Source organism: Calonectris borealis, chromosome 4 (genome assembly GCF_964195595.1).
Source record: "Calonectris borealis chromosome 4, bCalBor7.hap1.2, whole genome shotgun sequence".
Taxonomy (NCBI): domain Eukaryota; kingdom Metazoa; phylum Chordata; class Aves; order Procellariiformes; family Procellariidae; genus Calonectris; species Calonectris borealis.
The window spans coordinates 29800977-29816546 of record NC_134315.1 but is presented as its reverse complement, the minus strand read 5'-3'; the positions used below and the strand labels follow the sequence as shown (position 1 = coordinate 29816546).

Genomic DNA, 15570 nt, shown 5'->3' with positions numbered 1-15570 from the left:
GTTGTGGATTGACCTTGGCTGGCTGCCAGCTGCTCACCCAGCTGCTCTCTCACTCCCCTTCCTCAACAGGACAGAGGGAGAAAATAAGATGGAAAATCTCATGGGCTGAGGTAAAGACAAGGGAGATCACTTACCCATTACCGTCATGGGCAAAACAGACTCGACTTGGGGAAAATTAATTGAATGTATTGCCAATTAAAAATAAAGTTGGACGGTGAGAAACAAAGACAAAAACTAAACCACCTTCTCTCCACCCCACCCTTCTTCCCAGGCTCTACTTCACTCCATTCCCAACTCCTCTACCTCCTCCCTGCCGTGAGTGGCACAGGGGGGATGGGGAATGGGGGTTCTGGTGACTCCAAAACGGGTGCTCTCTGCTGCTTCTTCCTCCTCACACCTCTTCCCTGCCCCAGCCTGAGGTCCCTCCCACTGGCTGCAGTCCTTCCAGAACAGCTCCCCTGTGGGTTCTCTCTATGGGCTGCAGTCCCTCAGGATAAGCCTGTTTCAGTGTGAGTCCTCGCTGACAAGACCTTTTTCAAAGTATTGAAAGAGTACTCTCCTTTTTGTGACATCGAACATGTTTTATAGCAAAAACAGTTTGCTAAGATTAAATTTGTGAAATCTTTTGACAAATCTTCAAGTTTTAGACGATAAATGACCTAACCATTTTGCTATGGTGTAAAAGGGACTCTTTAGCAATATAGCTACATCAGACCATGGAGTATATTCAGTGTGGGAATAAGTTTGTGGATATTTGAGTTTCAGTGATCTAGTGCATAAAGAGTCAAAATGGATGGGTTACAAAGCATGATCAAGGTTCTAAGCAATCTCGTAAGGATCTAGAATATTTTCTCCATCCACAGTCACTTCTGTTGACTTGCTCATTAGAGGGACCAATATAATCACCATAACAACCTAAGATGGGGAGAATCTGTCCCTCTTATTTGGTTGTGATAGAGCAACCCCCTATAGTTTTAGCATTTCTTTAATGGAGAGCAGATATAAGTAGGAGACAGCAACAAACAACACTGATATTGTGACTTCTTTTGGCAAATAACTTGTGTGGTAGCAGTTGGCATCAGGTTAGAGAAAGATAGCTGTAGAATAATTTACTCCTCAGTAAGTCTCCATCTTTAAAAATTAGAGATTAATTTTAATCTTGAAACTATAGTTTTTTATGCTACTTTTTTAGAAAGTGAATATATAGTTGTCCTGGTTCTGGCTGGGACAGAGTTAACTTTCTTTCCAGTAGCTTGGGGGGTGTGCTGTGTTTTGGGTTTGGTATGAGAGGAGCATTGATGGCCCATTGATGCTTTGGTTGTTGCTGGGTGGTGCTTGCAGCGGGGACTTTTTTTTCTGTCCTCCCATGCTCTGCCAAGAGCAGGGGAAGCTGGGAGAGGAGCATAGCCGGGGCAGTTGACGCAGCTGGCCAATGGGGTATTCTATACCATGTGATGTCATGCTCAGTATAAAAAATGGGGGAGGGGGGGCTCGCCGCCATTCGTGACATGCCGTCAGCGGTTGGTGAGCAATTGCATTGTACATCGCCTGCTTTGTTCCATTGTTGTTGTTGTTGTTATTATTGCTATTATTACTGTTCTACTTTGTTTTATTTTCATTATTGAACTGTTTTTATCTCAACCTGGGAGTTTTTGTGCTTGTGCCCTCCCGATTCTCTCCCCCATCCCACCGGAGGGGGGGCGGTGAGCAAGCGGCTGCATGGGGTTTAGTTGCTGGCTGGGGTTAAACCACGACAATAGTAATGGAATGCTTTAGTCGTGTAAGAGGACCTTGGTTTTAGTTGTAAGACAATGGGAAATGTCGCCTGGTGTACATCAGTGAAGAAACCTTTGGGCTATTTGGTAAATAGCTGGGGTGAGACTGTAAAAGTAAACCATCACAGTGACATGATCCCTCAGTACATTGTTTTAGCAGGAAAAAAGCAACTGCTGTAACTGCCTTAGGGATGTTATGACATTGCGATATGGCATGAGAAATAACAGCTGGGAGGAAAGGAGGTGTGTGTGATAATCCATAAAGATGTGGCCTCTATTATGAAAATGCTTGAGAACTTCTGCTCTAAGAAAGCATTTCTTAACTGTATTTGTATTATTTGTCTCATTATTTACATACTTGGGTTGCTATACATCAGGATGGAAGCACCAAATGCATTGATTACATAGGAGCTCTTAATAAAACTTCTAAAGCCTGAAACTTAAGAAATAAATGCTTTTGAACCATTCTTATAAAATAAGCTTCTTATTGACTACAACTTCTTTTTTTTGCACGGAATTGGTCTTAAAATTACTCCTATCCAGATATCCTAAAATACTTTACTTAATACAATTGCAGAAGATAATTGTGTCTGTTTTCCTAACAGAAGGTTTGAGCTAATCAAAGGCAGATGACATGTATTATGTACATGATACTCCTTTTTAGATGTCAGTTTAAGTGGAAGTTTGAAATATTGTTTTGATTTTGTGCAAATGTACCTCAATAGGTACAAAAGGAATATGTGCAATTGAAGAGAATCCTAGCGGGAACCAGAGATGAGTAAATGACGTTCAGCTGTTCTTCATTCACTGTGTTACTTTAATTTCTTTCGTGCTACTTTCCTTGTCGTGAAGAATTTGGAATCTGCTTGATTTACAGATGTCTCTTTAGCAAGCTTTTTATTTGTCCAGTGTTATGGTGACAATGTGTCTTGGCTCACATTAAATCTTAAGGAGCTACAGAGATCAAGAGCGCGACACATTTAAAAAGGGGAGGCAACTATTTAGAACAACACTTCAGCATATGCTGAATTCATACCTATTCATAAAGCACTTCAGCACATGCTTACAAGGTGCTCTCAGTAGAGAAGCTGCCTAGCCTCAAGATTGAAATTCCAAATACAAAAAGTCAGTGCTTTTCAAAAAGTAGTTGGCGCCTACCTCCCCTGTTGATTTGAATGGGGTCTGCTGGTGCTCAGTAGGTCTGAAAAAATTGTCCATTTATTCTGTGGCTACCTTTTTATCCCCACATGCAGGAATATGAAGAGTTTTAAGCAGTTTCTTATCAGGATCTTGAGCACAGTGCTAAACTTAGGAATTCCCTTAATTACCCAAGGTCTGCCAGAGAGGCTCTGCAACTTTTCCCAAACATGTGACCTCTGATTTGAGGCATTCAGCTAGTGCTTATTAAAGTGGTGCACTTCTAATTAGATGAAGCTTTAATTTAAGACTTTGTGCATTGTGAATGTTCAATGCCTTTCAGAACTGGATATCTCGTTTTGGATATCCAATGAAAGAGGTTAAATCTTGATATGGCAGTCTCAAATATTCAGTTTAGTGCTTCGAAATATATAGGCAAATAAGAACATTCTTTTTATTTGTAATGTTTTCATTAACATATGTAATTTTGACCTGCTTATAAAGCAAATGTTATCCTCTCATTTAGATAGATTTAATTTTGGAAGGATGACTAGGTACCCTAGTTACAACAACTGTTTAGTATGTTATTTAGATAAAAATGCATCTGCAGTATTTGTATTCAAAGTGTTTCAGCATTCCATGAGGGAAAAAATGGAACTGAGGTGTAAGTGACATAAAAGCGTAATGGTTCTTTAAGCCTAAGATAACAATGCAAAAAAAAAAACAGTTTAAATTTTAAAATAGGCACAAATGTTTTGTATCTGAATAGCTTACACCCTCACAAGTATTTTTAAAATTCTTGTGTAAACAATTTTTAAAAATCTTATCTAAACCATAAGCCTTTTAAATGCAGAAAAGTTGGATGAAATCCAAATAGAAGAAGATAACAAAGAATCACAAGCAAGGTGGGATGTGTTGAAAGGTAAATTGCACTCATTATAATTACACTCATTATTGAAAGGTAATATGCACTCATTATAAGTAATGATTGTTATGTCTTGGGTAGGGGAGAAGGTATATAAATAGGAACATAAAAACTCTATCTGAAAATAAGAGCTGTATTGACAATACAAGATTGTAGAAATTATAGAATGAAGCTGACATTGTAATACAGAATGTGAAGGGAACGTAAAGATGGAAAATGAAAGGAAATGTAATTACCTGGGAGGTTAAGTCATATAAAGAGTAATTTCCACTGCATCCAGAATAAGAGAGATTCTGGGGAGAAGAAAGCAGGGATCTCCAACAGATGGCAAGAATCATTCAGACACTGAAGAGCTTGACATTGTTGAATAAATGAAATGCATTCCTTGTCTTACTATTTACAGTGGCAAATTTAGGACAGATGTCTGAAAGACAAGCATTTTCAGGAAGGGGGAATATTAAGGGAAAGCAGAAAAAGAAATAAAAAAAAAATGATCTTTAACTGGCTGATTTAAAAGCAAAGCCAAGTGAACTGGATCCAATCTGAAAGCATGAAGAAAATTGTGACTTAGTTTGACTGGTATATTTTGAGTAGTATGGCCAAACTGTCTGTGAAGTTTCTTTGTTGATTTCAAACTGTGATTCAAAATATGTCCTGACACAAACAGCTGCAGAATCGCCAACAGAGTACTTTTTGGAAGAATTGAGAATTTTATACTGAGGGTAATAGTACAAATGATACAGAGATGTTGATCAGACTTGAAAAGAATGGAAGACTTAGGATTTTTTTAAAGCTGTTTCCTTCCACAGCTTGATTTTGGTTTTCTGTCCATGTTACGTCTTCCTCCAATTTATACTCTTATAATCAATGTAGCCTGATACAGAGACTCATCAGGATTTTATCCCGTAGTAGGAACTATCCAAAGGACCTAATTCCACTACTGCATCTTTGATGTGTCCCTGTCTCTTCCTTGCTTCTGTCTAGCCTTCCATACAGAAAGATGACCTACAATTTCCCCTTCTCTCAGGCTTCCTCTCTCCCAACTTCACTGAAATTTTTCCACGTGACTCTGAGTCCAATGTCTCTATTTAAGGTCTGCTTGGTTGGCAAGGGGTTTATCTTCCCCGTCACGGGTACCTTCGTGCAGTGAGAAGCACATAAAAATTATCCAAATCTGACGTGGCTAGGTGGGATCTGGGCTAGCTAAAGAAAAGAACAGCAATGCATGAGTTGAAACTAAATCTCCTTTGTAGAACTGTTTTAGTGTTTTCAATTATTCTTTCATGTTACTTGAATTTGAAAAGAGAGAATGTTTTTATTAGACTATGGTAGGTTGTCTTTGGCGGGCTGCCAGATATCCACCCAGTTGCTCTTTCACTCCCTCCCATCAACAGGGCAGTGGGGGGAGAAAACAAGATGAAAAATCTCTTGGGCTGAGTGAAAGACAGGGAGATCACCTACCAATTGCCGTCAGGTGCAAAACAGACTCGACTTGGGGAAAATTAATTGAATGTATTGCCAATTAAAAATAGAGTTGGATGGTGAGAAACAAAGACAAGAACTAAAACATCTTTCCCCCATCATGCTCTTCTTCCCAGGCTCAACTTCACTCCTTCATTCCCATCTTCTCTACCTCCTCACTGTTGTGAGCAGCACAGGGTGATGGGGAATGGGGTTGCAGTCAGTCCATAACAGTTCCTCTCCGCTGCTTCTTCCTCCTCACACCTCTTCCCTGCCCCAGCCTGGGGTCCCTCCCACTGGCTGCAGTCCTTCCAGAACAGCTCTCCTGTGGGTCCTCTCTATGGGCTGCAGTCCCTCAGGATAAGCCTGCTCCAGCACGGGTCCTCCACACGCTGCAGTTCCTTCAGGACGTACCCACCTGCTCTGGCGTGGAGTCCTCCACAGGCTGCAGAACGGATACCTGCTCCACGGGCTGCAGGGGAATCTCTGCTCTGGCGCCTGAAGCACCTCCTCCCCCCCTTCTTCTCTCTCCTCAGTGTTCACAGGATTATTTCTCACACTTCTTTGTTCCTCACTCTCACTCCCCTGTGCAGCATTTTGCTCTTTTTTAAACATGCCTTCCCTGAGGTGCTGCCATCATGGCTGAGGGGCTCAGCTGGGCCCTGCGGTGGGTCCGTTGGCGCCGGCTGGAACCGGCTGTGCCTGGCATGGGGCAGCCCCGGCCTCTCCTCACAGAGGCTGCCCCTGCAGACCCCCCATTGCCTGATACTGAGAAAGCTGGGGAAAACAGGCAAGTTTTGTTGGGCATAATCCTCTCACTAAATCATGTAAGAGGAAGCAAAATCCAGGGAAATAAAGTGAGAGAAATTATATCTAAATTTTATTTTAATTATGAGAAATTAGTTATATCCATGAGACACAAAACAGTAGTTAATACACTGAAAGCTTTTGGCCGGAGGGTGGTGTGATATGTTTAAGCCATTGGTGGAGCCGTCAAGACCAGAAGACACTCATAAACCACTATAATCTATTAGCTGAATTTTCCTTTGACAGCAATGCTAATAATACTTTATTCTGTCTGTATCAGGTGTTGTAATTAAAAATATTTTTTCCTTCAGACCTTACTTTTCTTGTAGTGTTAAAGCTTATGAGTACGACTCCACTACTACTTCGATTTTATTAATCTTTTATCATATAATTAGTTTCTTAAATTTCTTAAGATCTGTTATCCTCCATTTAACTGTACCTTTCCAAGGGATTAAAAGAGCACCCAACCAGTGCTTTTCCTAGCTGTAGAAATGTTGGCGTTTTTCCTCCAGAATGTGTATGTATCCTTTTTATTTTCTTCAGTAGTGCAATGAGACTGTGTGCTGTTCTGTAAGGATTGGTTGCTGTTTTCTGTTACGGTATAATGCGTCCTGGAAGATAATAAATATGCAGCTTTTCTAGGAGTGTGGAAAAAATGCAAGGAAAGGCCTGAGAATGTGTTTAGAAGGGAACAGTCACCCAGCGTACACACTCAGCAGCCAAGCTGTCCCGCGTGTCAGAAGACGGAGGCTGCCATGAGTTGTGGAAATAGTGTTTTCAAGCCAGCGTTCTTGTGAAAAAATCGCAGAGACTATGCTTTTGTTGTGAAATAGTTGATTTTAACTCCTGATACTTGAACTAAGGAGAAAACAGTTTGTAGATTTCCCTGCTGGGCGGATTCCAAAGGATAGACCCTAGTTCCTGGCATCTATTGAAGTGTGTCAGAAGAAAATCACTTATCGGGGTGCTTTTTCTGAGTTACGGAGAAAACATCTGAAATGCAATATCAGGTGTTCAGTCCCAAGTGGACTGTACATGAGAAATTCATACCTGGAGGGAGGCCAGGAAAATCTCTCTATCTTCTGTTTTAATTGAAATGTACCAAGATTTCATAGTAAATTAAAAGAGGTATTAAAATTTTTGAAGACAGTAATGAGTTTTGGGAAGAAGTTTTGCTGAAAAGACCAGATGCTAGGAGGAGTGTGCTCCTTTGATCTGGAGCAAAAGTCCATGGCAATCCAGATATTCAACAGCAACAGGACAGAGGAAGTAAAAAAGGCATTCTGTAGCTTCATATGTGTTGTGTATGAGATTGTGAGATCAAGCAGAGTCACAAGATCCTTTTAAGGTCAGGAGAACATGGCAACCTGGGATTGGAAAAAAATCGGTTTGCTGAAGGTCATTCCCATATCAAGAAGTGTGCAAATTGCTGCTGTAGGCAAGCTAGACAAGTTTCTAAGTTAGAATGGATGAGTGTGATTTTGCTCTTTTTAATGGGATTCCTAGAAATTTTCGAGACATTTTAGGATTAAAGATGAGATTTCATTCCACATCGGTAGAGCTTTTGCTATAAAAGAGCCAGGTGAATGTTGCCATTTTTCCTTGGGTTTACTGAGACTGTACCAGTGAATTTATGGATTGCAGCTGTGCAACTTAGTACTGAGAGTGCACTAAGCTAAGTTCTGTAATGAAATGGGTGGTGATTGCTGCTGCAAATTGAACAGTTTCATTGTCCATACGCTTCTTAAAGATGTTCTGTAAAAGTTGCTCTGATTAAAAAGACTATTTTCTAATTGAAATCAGCAAACTTGACCTGGGATATGAAAATCAGGCTGCATACTTTCCACTTCAAGCACTCTCATATACCATGTTACGCTTTGCATACCTGAGACAGAGGCTTGTTTTGCAGATCTACTACAACAATCCTTGTAAAAATGTACCCTAGCTAGGACCTAGGCCAGTTCACGTTAGCTTTAACTGAAGGCATCATTTAACTGCACTACGTTTAAAATGGCTGATGCCAGGGGGAAGGATCCCAGATCTGTTTTTATAGTGCAAGTTAGAAAATGGATGCATTCAGAATTCAGAATCGCACCAAATTTATTCATCCATTTTTAGAGTAAAGATGTTCTTTCATTTCTCAATCAGACAGGAATTGACTCTGACGGTGCAATTCGAGTATTCCTAACAAAGTGCTTTATGGTGCTGGGCAGTGATGACACATTCTGCAAAAGCACTACTTCAGCTGCTGTGAGCAGGCTCTGATCTTACCCATTGGCTCCTGCCACTGCACTGCCCCTTCTCTTGTCCTAGAACAAATGTTTTTGCTGCCAAAAAGCTATTCAACCCAATGGTCTGATCCAAGCGAAATAGTTATTTTTTTTCCCTCTTTCCCTCCTTCACCCTGTGCCCACCAAAAAATTAAAAAGCGTAGCAGGAGAGGAGAAGAAAGGCTGTCTTTTTCAGGCAGGCTAACGTCCAGAGCTAGTTCATTGCATGGCCTCAGAAACATCCAGAAGTAACAACCACTGTTGGGTGAGGAATTGTGACCTTATCGTTACAGGGATGGTTGAGTGAGGCCACTAAAATGATTAATCAAGCTTAAGCTGCAGTTCCGGGTGCATTTCTTTGGGGCTGCCATAAACATTGCCTTTTGGGAAAAAATGTATTTTCAGTCAGCTCAGTCCCCTAGTCCAGTTTACTTTGTGCAGATGCAGTCTATAGGTAGCGCAATCTGGGAACAATCTGAAGAAGAGAGAGGGAAAGGGAAAATGTGTTTTTAAAATTAGTTTCAGCAGCACTGAATATGAAACTGTAGACTTGCATTGCAATTGTTGGAGCAGAAGGAGGCCCTTTTTTACCAGTTCAGTCCATCTGGCAATAGCTGGTGATAAAGAGAAAACTCTTAATTTAGATGAATGTCAAAAATTACCCATATAATTAGGAACCATGCTGTTCTGATCAACAGCTTTTTCACATGTTGTTATTCCCATTCACTGCTCTTTTTCCACCCCCCCGCCCCCTGCCCAGGTATTGCCAAAACTTTTGTTTTGTGCCTTGTATTCCCCATATGTGCCTTGTATTCCCCATAATTAATGAATCTTTACTGGAGAAAAGAATTAAATAGGTTGCGGCTTTTCTATGTGTATTCGGTATTTATCTTCTTCCCTGGTCTGTTTCCTGCTTGGTTTGTAACATGTTTAGTACTAGTGTGTTATACCATCAGTCAGATTAGCATTCGGGCACTGCAGGGCCATATAGTTTATAAAACGCACTTAGCTTGTACATATGGAGCAGAATTTAGCAATTTGGTAGAATAGTTATGCATTTTGAGGTTTACTGCACTCTTTTCTTATATCTGTGGCTGTTTGTCAGTGTAATTATTCAGATTTTTTGTTTACTTGAAAAAAAAAAAGAATACTGTTATTCGTACTAAAATATATTTTTACCTTATCTCTTTAATCTTTTTATTTAAATACCCACTCCTCATTAAATAAGCAATCCCTTTTGCTTGTATTTTAAATAGCTTTTCTCCTACTTTTAATGTCCTTTAAAATAAATTACTCCTTGCTCTGTAGAGTGCTGTGTCTATATCACTGTTTGCCTACGTACAGAGCAATTTGGCACTGAGCGGACTTGCCTGTCTGAAAGGTATGTTCCGTCTATCACAAGCCATTGGGCTTGATGCAAGAATTAATGGAGGGACTTGTTTTGTGCAAATGATCGGAAAAGAGAATCTTTGAATTTTCTTCTAGTCTCAGTTTAGGTGAAACATGCTGAAATAATGTGTTACTCAAAGTATGACCAACTTACACAGTTGCGTGGAACTTGAGAGGTTCCCTGCAAAGCAATAAGGATATGTCTGCCCGCTGCTGGGTGAGAGGTCTGTGGGCTAGCTTGGGGAGGGCTGATGCATCTGTGCTCTGTGGCTCCGTGTGTGTGTGTGAGCCAGTGGGGTGCTGTTCCTGAGCTCGTTAGTCCCGTGCAGAACTAAATGTGCACGAACACAAGGTAGCTTTCCTTAATTTACCAGAGAAGGTTTTTGAGACTGTAGCACTTGTTACTACTGCAGTGAGAATCTGGGATGTGTATAACACTGTGATACAACAATTGCTATTACCCTGAAATTATGTTTTTTGACTTAGAGATGTAGAGGGTATGGGACACTCACCTGTTGCACTGTAATTTACTTGCTGGGTGAATGATGGAACAAAAAATAGAAGAGGTGGATTGAGGACCCGTGTTAAAAAGATAATTTGTTAAAAAAATTATCTTGATGAAAAATCTGAATTTGATGTATGGCTTGTGAAACTCACTCTTAAGAACTTCATGTAGTAAGTTAACCTCCTGATCATGCATATCTGAGAGAGCCTACTGCACATGACAGGGCATTAGCAGAGAAAGGTTGCTGTGGTAGGTCAAGAGTGGGACAACAGTTTAGGACAGGCTAGGTGTTCAACCTGTAAAATCAGATAATTCTATGTTGGTAGGATAGAGAAGAAAGACTGTGGAGGTAAAACCATCACCTTGGGAAAAATAGGTAAGCAAGCTGATGATTTTGGCAGGAAAGCCAGCTGCAAAGTAGAATGGTAGCAAAAAGAGAAACTTTATGGAAACACCAAAACCAGAGCACCTTCAGAATGCAATTAGCCTTAATTTTTTGGTGTGACTTCCATTCTTAGTTTCAGCCCAAGTTGGCTGTATCCAGGCTATTCTTATAGTGTGTTCATCTAACCTGTGTCAGAAAGAAATTTGTTTTGTGTTATTTCTAGTCCAGTTTCGTAGAGAGTCAGAGGATTGTGAAAATATCTAAGAGTTTATTTGGTTTTCCAAACTAAGCTACCAATTCTCCAGATTCTGTTTTTTCTTAGATACTTATTTTTTGACAGTATTATGATAGCATTATGGAATGTCATCTTATCTGTGAGGTAAAGGCGTTGCTTATATATTATACGTACTGACTAGTCAATTCAATATGTGCTTTGAACCAACTATTAAATGGTGATACTTTTGTTCTAAATTGTTTTGTTCTAATTTTGTTTTGATTTCACAGGTGCCTGCATAAATATCACCAACAGCCAGTGCCAAATGCTGCCATATAACTACACCACTGTAACTTCAGTTCTTTCCATTGTCAAAAGTATTGAAATGGAAAAGTTCCTGAAGTTCTTCAGTTATCTCAATCGTCTCAGCTGCTATCAACACATCATGCTGTTTGGCTGTAGTCTTGCTCTTCCTGAATGCATCAATGACGGTGATGACAGGTATTTGGGAATGAAAATCAGTCAGTGACTAGAGCCAATTGTGGTAAAATACTCTCTGTCTAATCAGACAAGGGAAGATACAAACTAAGCCTGTGACCTTCTCATTGCAAAACTCCAGTCTGTCAAAGCTATTCACAACATTTCTGCATGATAAGCCAACTGCAATAGAGTTCTTTTACAAAAAATATTGCCACTGCATGGAATAAAACTGTGATATTAGGGCAGTAAGGCTTATTTTCTTAAAAAAGGCTATCCAAAATTCTTGTACCTCATTTCTCCAATCTGGATGTGCCGAAATGGAATGCTTTGTAACAACATAAATGCGTTGGATATTTATAGTGTTGGCATAAAGTGTGGTGGCTGTCAGTTAAATTAAACTTCAAACTTTTTTAGTCTTTTCCTTCAGAAAAGTTAATATTTTAAATATTTTTTATGGTATTAGGATGTATTCAGAGTGACATTAACTGTTCTGGAAGCTTAAGAAGCATGTCTTGTTTTCTGCATTTACATAATTACACAGCATTAGTATCATGTGCATGCACTTTTTTCATTGAGTTTGATTTGAAAAAGGATCAGTGAGTTTAACAGTGCTAAAATCCAAATACGGCACAAAAAGGAAAAAAGGAATTTTTTTTTTTAATATGTACACAATATTTTTGGAGGGGAAAAGAGAGAGGTAGATTTCTTTCTCCTTATTTTCATTTCTCCTTATTTCCAATTTCTCCACTGCAAAACTCAGTGGAAGAGAATATGTCAATTGAATAAGTGATTCAATTAACATAACAAGAAGCCAGAAGTTGTTTAGTTTAGAAGGGATAGGATGCTTATGAAAAAAGTTCTATGAGATGAGGTAAACTGGTCTAAAATACAGATGCCAGTTAAAGGTACAGTCCCACTCCAGGCAATAGATGCCTGCCATTTCCATTGCACCAAAGTGATTCCTGGATTGGTCAATTAAGCTCACTAAACTGACAGAAAGTTAACCCAGGAAAAAAGTGTACAGATGATTATACGGATAGGATTAGGGTGGAGGAAATGCAGCATGGGTAACGGTGGAACGAGACTGACCATTAGGTTGGCTGAGCTGTTTAATCCAAATACACCTGTGTGCTTATCTTTGTTAGACTACCAAAAACTATTTTCAATTAACCCTGTTTAATTCAGTGCATGATTAATTATAACCCCTCCAGTCCAATTCAGTACTACAATTGTTCCAGTTAAAGAATCTGATAACATACAGCCTTAAGCTACCTGCTGTCTCTAGAAATCATAAAACAAAATAACAAAAGCAGGTTCAGGTAATAAATTGATGCATTTAAACGTTCAACAACAGAAGAGGCCATTTCTCTTGCTTCTCTTGCTTCACTTATTCTGCCTTTTTTGGAATTTGACTTTCACAAACCTTTTGAGAGTGAGTGGTGCATGTCAAAAGTGCAAAGGTCATAAATCAATCAAATAAATAGAGTTGTGAAAGGATTTCCTTTTCCATTTCTTTCCTGAAGACGTCTTTCTTGCAGGGCTTACATTATGACAGCTGCCTTGCTAATTTAAGAAGAATAGAAGTTAAACTAATGCTTGGAACATGCAGGGTTTTGCTCTGGTTTTGGGTGGCAACCAAAATTCTTTGAGATTCAAGAGTTAGGGTTTTTCTTTGCGTGTGGTTTTTTTTTTCCCCACAGCAGCAACCTTCTCCCATTAATTTTTAATGTCAAAACTGGAACTGGATTTCCATGTCCTGGTTTATGTTCTGGAGGTCACAATGCCTCCCTCTATTCTTATTTTAAAATCTTTTTTGTGGAAACTGTTCTGGCCCCTGCAGACTGATTGGGAAGAAGGTCCAATGTGAGACTGTAAATGGTGCAGGATTAAGTTAGAATCTGACTTCACTTTAAGTAATCATATGTTTCCAGAGTGTATCATAGGTGACATGGAAAATGTAGACTGAGTGGCAACCACAGGAAGAACCATAAGGGTGGACTGGCAAAGTGCTGGTTTGTTAAATCTAGTTTGCTAAACCCGAGTTGTCCTAGTTTAACTTCTGCTTTCTTCTCTAAAGAGAATACCTTTTTCCGTAGGCAACTGAGTGATTTTTGTGATTACTGTTTTTCTTGTAGCATCCAATTATTGCAGGCAAACAGATTTATTTCAAAGACAAGAATAATGATTTTAAGAAGCATAAAGTAGTTATCTGCATAAAGTAGTTATTTAACACCTTCCCTTCCCCTCTCACCACAGCCCGCCCCCGCTAATAACTCCTCTCAGTGAGATCTGGAGAGAGCTCTTTGTTGGCATGAAAAGCTCTTGCTGTAATAGGGGGAAGTTCCTTTGTATGTGTTGAGTGCAGATATAAAAATGGAAGAGACAGGCCTGTTTTAGGTCTGTTGAATAGGGGAATCTGGGAAGTAGAAACATACTGAAGGAGAAGCAGAAGAGCCACTGTGGAAAGACTCTGATGATAATGAATAGGGACATGTCCATATGCTGTAGCCCTTTTTTGGGACTATGGTTGTTTTTAACATAGAGTTTCACAAAACATACACTAGTATGGAGAACAGTTGTTACTGACATTGTCACTAGTTCCTCCAGTCAATTACAGCTGTTTCATTCTAATTGCCAGTGCATCTCTGATCATAATTTTTCATCTATTGATACTTCTTTGTTTTATAGAGCAATTGTTTCAAATTTATGTAAAGCATAATTTGACAAATGCTGCTTACACAGTAGAGAAGAAATGAAACTCATGTGATGCTCAGATGTCTATTCTTAGGTATTGTCGAGAGAGTCTGTGTTGGCAGCTGCAGCCATGGAGCAATAATTAGAACAATGTGTTACAAGAAGCAACAAGAAGGAAAGTTAAAAACACTAATCTTTGGCATCCCGTGTGCTGTCATTACATAGCTTTGCTCTGGTATTTAAACTGATGTGTGTTTCACATTTATCTTTCATGTGTTTATAAACATTGTATTCATTAACACTTGAAGGAGATTAAGTTTCTAGGCAGAGAGCATCTTCAGTGTTTGTGTAACACACGGTGTAGTTAGGTACTGGGATTTCTGAATACTACCGCAATACTGTTGCTCTTAAAAATTGTTCTTCTGTATCTTGCTGCAATGAAAATCATGTGTGGCAGTAAAAATGTATTAATTTAAAAAGCTGTATTTAATTCCAGCAATTGGATGTACAATCAGCTAGCCCTGCTCTTTTAAGAAAATACATAACAGTACCTTTAAAATACTACTTTCCAGTACAGGTAAAGTTTGAAAGTACAACTAAAACCTGTGTGAGAATGGAACGTGGAAATTTGAATTGCAGTAAGACTTTTTGCTTGCTTATTACTTGCTCATAATTTGGATAGTAAGAGACTGCTTATTTGAAGACATCATGAAACTTGTTCCTTCTTGGGTGAATGGATGAGATCTTTCCAATACGACTTCAAAATCAGGCTTAAAAAACCTGTCTTAACACAGTCCAGCAGCACTGCTAAGAGAACATGACTCAATCCTGAAAAGTAACACCAATGATGCAATAACATCTTGAAGTAGTTGATGTGTTTTACTAATGACTTCTAAAACATTACCACCAAATGCAACACTGTTACTTTATTTGTTGTAAGAAAGATCTGTCCTCAGAGCTGTTGGTCATGATTAATGGTTTAAGCTAGTGAATTCTACTTTACCATTGGAGACACTAAGAGTGGGCCAAAGGTCAGTTACTGCAATGTAGTGGATGTTTATTTATAGCAACTCACTTGCATTGGATTCCGTAAGTCCTACAGACTTCATCTATTGCATTCAAGAAGACGAAAAAGAAATCTGAAAAAGTTAGTGTGCAGTGTTTTCAGATTTTTGAAAGAAAAAAAGGGTGTATTTTAAAGCCAAAATTAATGTAAAATTTAAAGATTCAAAATCAACAGAGCAGTTCATAGTGGGTCAGCTTGTAACTGCATAATGCAGATAGACTCATTGAACGATGCTTCTAATATTTCTTGCACTCTGTGAATACTCATGTTTCATCAAAAGACTTGGTAAAATAGGCAAGCTGTATAAGATCCTGAAGGCCTATGTACATGGCTTATTTCAGACTTTTTATGATGGAAATAAATCTGAAGGTTATGGATTCTCATGATACCTCTTTGCTGTCATGCTGTCTTCTAAAGCAGAAGCTAATAGCTTGAGTACTTCCACTAATCCTCTGTGTAGAA

The 15570-nt window shown here is 39.2% G+C and overlaps 1 protein-coding gene across 2 annotated transcripts in view; it reads left to right on the top strand.

Moving 5' to 3' along the window:
- The window catches only part of CORIN (corin, serine peptidase), a 159122-nt gene that overhangs the window by 44152 nt on the left and 99400 nt on the right, over positions 1–15570 (top strand). For both annotated transcript variants that reach the window (XM_075150550.1, XM_075150551.1), the window contains exon 4: positions 11159–11369. In XM_075150550.1, the coding sequence (XP_075006651.1) occupies positions 11159–11369 (211 nt within the window). The remainder of the gene's footprint in view (positions 1–11158; positions 11370–15570) is intronic.